This window comes from Osmerus eperlanus, chromosome 22 (assembly GCF_963692335.1).
Source record: "Osmerus eperlanus chromosome 22, fOsmEpe2.1, whole genome shotgun sequence".
Taxonomy (NCBI): domain Eukaryota; kingdom Metazoa; phylum Chordata; class Actinopteri; order Osmeriformes; family Osmeridae; genus Osmerus; species Osmerus eperlanus.
The window spans coordinates 2780106-2786116 of NC_085039.1; the positions used below are offsets into that span (position 1 = coordinate 2780106).

The 6011-nt window shown below is 41.0% G+C and overlaps 1 protein-coding gene across 1 annotated transcript; it reads left to right on the top strand.

The window, feature by feature from the left end:
• The first annotated feature begins 413 nt into the window (after positions 1–413).
• On the top strand, positions 414–1017 carry LOC134008484 (polyadenylate-binding protein 1A-like). Its single transcript, XM_062447882.1, has one exon. The coding sequence runs from the start codon at positions 721–723 to the stop codon at positions 1003–1005; it is 285 nt and encodes a 94-aa protein (XP_062303866.1). The 5' UTR covers positions 414–720; the 3' UTR covers positions 1006–1017.
• The last annotated feature ends 4994 nt before the right edge of the window (positions 1018–6011 follow it).

Genomic DNA, 6011 nt, shown 5'->3' on the forward strand with positions numbered 1-6011 from the left:
TCACAACCAGACAAAGGCCCAAACCCTGATGGAGATTCAGGCCAAGACCAAGACCAGTGCTCAAGTCCAGGTTCAAGCCCTGATTGGAATGAAGCAAGTAATTACAGTACTGGCTTTCGTAAAATGACTTTTGACATGTATTACAGTTGTATTACAGTTTCACATAGTGGCAGCACTAGGATTGTGTGTATCGTATGTAAAGGTGTATTTTAAATTGTGTGTCCCTCTGTCCTCCATTAGCCTTCTGCTTATGTGTGGGGCAAGGAGCCTCTGACAGCCTCCACACTGGCCTCCACTCCTCTGCACTACCAGAATCCTAAGCTGGGAGAGTCTCTCATCAGCATCATCCACAAGGTTCAACCACGCCTAGCTGACAAGCTTGCCGGTATGTTCCTGGAGATGGAAAATGATGAGGTGATCCACCTGCTGGGGTCTCCACAGGGTCTGTACTCTAAGATCAATCAGGCAGTGACTGCCCTCCATGCCTCCCAGATGAATGTGGCCACCGCTGTTGGTGTGTGTTGAGTTCCTGGACGTTACAGCACCCACCAGCACATCAGTGCCAAGCCCCAGGTGGCTACGAAGCAGGTATGTACAACCACTTTTAAACCCCACTTCCACCTCTGTTGCTATTGTGTTCCACACAGCCTACCTAGCTGTAACCCTGTCCACCTCCAGTCAGCATTGAGTGTGCTGGCCCAGGAAACTCTGACAGCCTCCATGCTGGCTGCTACTCCACCCCAGGACCAGAAGCAGATGCTGGGAGAGCGTCTGTACCACCTGATCCAGGACATGCAGCCCAGTCTGGTTGGAAAGGTCACCGGCATGCTGTTAGAGTTGGACAACGTTGAGATTCTCCACCTGCTGGAGTCCCCAGAGGCTCTGCATGCCAAGGTGGATGAGGCTGTGGCTGTGTACAAGGCCTACCTGGCCAAGGAGGCCATTAAGAACACTGTGACAATAACTTTTGCTGAAGAAAGACATGAAAAAGTAGGAATTTCATAGGCCAAAAAATAAAAGCACTGATTGATAGTCTTTCCAAGAGAAGATCTTTTCTTAATGAATGCCATTATGAACCTTCCCATATGGTATTTTAAAGTCATGAAATGCACATTGACATGTTTTTGCTTGAAGTCAATAAAATGGATTGACATGATTTGTGTTATAGTTTGTGTAACAACATACATCATAATTTCAGTGTTTATTACACCTACATGTCCCTATGTTCTTTCCACCGTTCCCCACCAGAGGTCATCATCTCCAGAATTCTATGAATTCAAATCAATACTGTGTGCTGGAAAGACCAGGTGGATCTGAACGAGGTTCAAATTCCCTTCTTCTCATCTGTTGTGGGGTTTTTTTATAACCCACCATTAAAGCTCCATCTATTGTACTCAAAGTAAACATTCTTCTCCAACCTGTTAACTGTACCTGACTCTATCTCAGGCGCTCTCTCAGGGGTTGGAGCCACAGACACTGAATGATATGAGGACACATAAACATGTGTAGTTTAAAGATGATTATTTGCTCTGCATAAGACATGGTCTAAACAGACCGTGCTACGGTAAGGGGTTAGTTGTCCTTGGTGGTACATGTTTGTGGCTTGCCCTGATGAATATTTTGGACTAGTAAATACTTTTTTTCATATGGCCTTACCTCTAAGCCAGATAGAGGCTCAACAGCGCCACCTTGAAATGTTAATTTTCCTAATCTAAAATGTGTCTTGTACTCCAATGTATGCTGCTACCGGGCTGAAAATTTGCATTTTGCTCCATTGAGACATTCCATGCAGAGTGTGACAAAAACATTCAAAACTTGAATATAATATAAAATAAAAAGTATGAAAAAAAGACATGCCAAAGTTTACCTTTGTAGTGTTGATTATATATAATGCTTATTGATCTATAATACATGTACATTTTACATTTCAGATCAATCTGATATAAAATTGGAGATGATATTGGTGTAAAACACAAATTTAAAGCGCCCCCCTGTGGTTCAGTTTTTCGTAACATAGTATACGAAATCGAGGGACACAGAAAGACGTACACTATGTTACGAATAGACTGTGAGGTGCTATGTCACACGCAGAACTTCATCAACGCTCATCATTTTACGTCATCATCCAGACTCGGATTTTACGAAGGTCACTAATCGATATTAACATGTGTGGTCATTATTGAGATAGTTGTCTGGAGTTATACAGAGTTAAATCAGAATTTTTCAAAAGAAATCTGGATTCAAGATATCTGCCAGCCCACCCTTCCAGAGCTGGCAAGAACCGGGCCTGTATATACAGCCTATATATTTGGCGTATATATGGCACGCAAAATAGATGTGTAAACCCATGTCATAGATACGCAGAAGTATGGGAGACTGGGTTGGGGACACAGAAAGACGTCCACTATGTTACGAATGGACTGTGAGGTCAGAGATCCTCGTCATATCAGACAGAGCCATAACCTTCAAAATGACAGCATTGACAGCGACAAATTGTAACAATTGCATGTCAGGCAAAAAGATAGTCCGGACTAAAAACATTCAGAACATATCACTCTCCTGTCCATCATTGGTGAGAACTTGGACTGGGCCCCCGGCCGCACTTATGTGCTGATCACTGCCTTTGTTTCTTCCTAAATGTTTCATCTTCCGTAAATGTAAATACATGTTCTATCAATTATAAACACTGTTTAAAGTTCACAGCTGTACTTCATTGTTTACATACTTTTAATGAACATGATTGTCTAATTACTGAAATACTGTCATCACAAAACCAAACCACGCACATAAAAAAAAAGCTAATTTTATCTTTATTAATCACTTTTGGAAAATTGGCTGGTGTCATCCCATTGTTCGCCGCTGTAAAACATATACAGTTAGGTCCATAAGTATTTGGACATTGACACAATTTTCATCATGTTGGCTCTGTATACCACCACAATGGATATGAAATGAAACAATCAAGATGTGCTTTAAGTGCAGACTTTCAGCTTTAATTTCAGGGTATTTACATCCAAATCAGGTGAACGGTGTAGGAATTACAACACATTTTATATGTGGCCCCCCCCTTTTTAAGGGACCAAAAGTAATTGGACAAACTAACATAATCATAAATCTAATTGTCACTTTTAATACTTGGTTGCAAATACTTTGCAGTCAATGACAGCCTGAAGTCTGGAACCCATAGACATCACCAGACGCTGGGTTTCGTCCCTGGTGATGCTCTGCCAGGCCTCTACTGCAACTGTCTTCAGTTCCTGCTTGTTCTTGGGGCATTTTCCCTTCAGTTTTGTCTTTAGCAAGTGAAATGCATGCTCAATTGGATTTAGGTCAGGTGATTGACTTGGCCATTGCAGAACATTCCACTTCTTTGCCTTAAAAAATTCTTTGGTTGCTTTCGCAGTATGCTTCGGGTCATTGTCCATCTGCACTGTGAAGCGCCGTCCTATGAGTTCTGAAGCATTTGGCTGAATCTGAGCAGATAATATTGCCAGAAACACTTCAGAATTCATCCTACTGCTTTTGTCAGCAGTCACATCATCGATAAATACAAGGGAACCAGTTCCATTGGCAGCCATACATGCCCACGCCATAACACTACCTCCACCATGCTTCACTGATGAGGTGGTATGCTTTGGATCATGAGCAGTTCCTTCCCTTCTCCATACTCTTCTCTTCCCATCATTCTGGTAAAAGTTGATCTTGGTCTCATCTGTCCATAGGATGTTGTTTCAGAACTGTACAGGCTCTTTTAGATGTTTTTTGGCAAACTCTAATCTGGTCTTCCTGTTTTTGAGACTCACCAATGGTTTACATCTTGTGGTGAACCCTCTGTATTTACTCTGGTGAAGTCTTCTCTTAATTTTTGACTTTGACACAGATACGCCTACCTCCTGGAGAGTGTTCTTGATCTGGCCAACTGTTGTGAAGGGGTTTTTCTTCACCAGGGAAAGAATTCTTCTGTCATCCACCACAGTTGTTTTCCGTGGTCTTCCGGGTCTTTTGGTGTTGCTGAGCTCACCAGTGCGTTCTTTATTTTTAAGAATGTACCAAACAGTTGATTGAGCCACACCTAATGTTTTTGCTATCTCTCTGATAGGTTTGTTTTGATTTTTCAGCCTAACGATGGCTTGCTTCACTGATGGTGACAGCTCTTTGGACTTCATATTGAGAGTTGACAGCAACAGATTCCAAACACAAATACCATACTTGAAATGAACTCTAGACCTTTTATCTGCTCCTTGTCAATGAAATAACGAACTCCCATGAGGGAATAACATACACCTGGCCATGGAACAGCTGAGCAGCCAATTGTCCAATTACTTTTGGTCCCTTAAAAAGGGGGGGGCCACATATAAAATGTATTGTAATTCCTACACCGTTCACCTGATTTGGATGTAAATACCCTGAAATTAAAGCTGAAAGTCTGCACTTAAAACAGATCTTGATTGTTTCATTTCAAATCCATTGTGGTGGTATACAGAGCCAAAATGATGAAAATTGTGTCAATGTCCAAATACTTATGGACCTAACTGTAAAAACATTTGAATAACTGTGAATTACTGCAGGGGGTTAATGCCCCCTACTTAGATATGCCGGCATACTGTACAGATAAAATACAGTATACAGATAAACACACACAGCTATTTAGACAGTTTACTTACTTTACAGGAATTACTTACCAACCATAACAAGGTTGTCACCGCACGAGGACTTCTTCCCTGTCCTAAGCATTTAACATAAACAAATCACATGGAAGAAAGGTTTTGATCTGGTAAATGATGAACATCCATTTATGTTTTAAGTATTTAAGAAACCCCAAAACATTTTACCTAATTTTTCCTCTTGCCTACTACTTCTTGGAAGAGAAACACCTTATTCTTTGCATGTACACGGCAAACTGCAAAAAAAGGTTAACAAAATAAAAAAAGACTTATCTTTGGTGGTGTTCTATTTCGTATTATGACACAATAGGGTGAATAATGTACATTTTGGTGATGATTATAGAGTAACATGTTTTTAATTACTCCCTATCCCTAAACATGGCCTCTTGTCTAACACTAACTCTGAAATATAAACAATGTCAGTCTGTCCACTGTGGGAGGTGGTGTCTTATTATGTTCCAATAAGAGTACAAATCTACTTCAAATAATGCCTTCTGGTATCTCTGGGAGACATACATCAGTATAACCAAGAACATGTCTGCTTATTGAAAAGCAACCTTTCTTTTTGGGGGGGATGGTTGAACCACTTTTTATAGGCCGGCTTCTCTTCCTTCCATGGATTGCATCTTTAGAATGAGCCGGAACAGTGGGCCCCTAAAGAGGAAGTATAAAGCCAAATGCATCCATTACAACAACAGTACTTCCTGTATTACAATGGTGTGTCTAGTGGAATTAGTCCACCTAATCAGCAGCAAGCTTCACAATTAGCTGTTGTGTCATAAGACAGATTTGACAAATCTTAAACAACTAAACTATGCAGTGACTAGCATGTATACATGTTTCATGCAATGAATGTGGTTACTGTACAAACTGTAGATATTATATTATACTGAAGTGAGTGAGACCAATATATTTGAAATATGTGTATCTATGGGTAAATTCCTTGCCTGCCAAAGTAAATTCCTTGTCTGTGCAAACTTTCATGGCGATTAAAACTCCTTCTGATTCTGATTCTATCTTGTACAGTTTCATATATCTTTTTCCGTATTTCTCTGGAGAGCAGCATCTCTTACACATACAGGAGTGGGGGGGGCAGATGTCCCCAGCTTCTGCTGGAGTGGGCAGGAGTGGGGGGGGAAGATGTCCCCAGCTTCTGCAGGAGTAGGGGGGGTGATGTCCTCAGCTTCTGCAGGAGTGGGGGGGCAGATGTCCCCAGCTTCTGCAAGATCATTGTTTCTGTAGAAAACTGAAGAAAAATACATATAAATGCAAATGAGTATATTATAATTATGAGTTATGTACATTGTTGTTTTAAGTGTCCACTTCCTAAGAACAAAATCCTAGTAC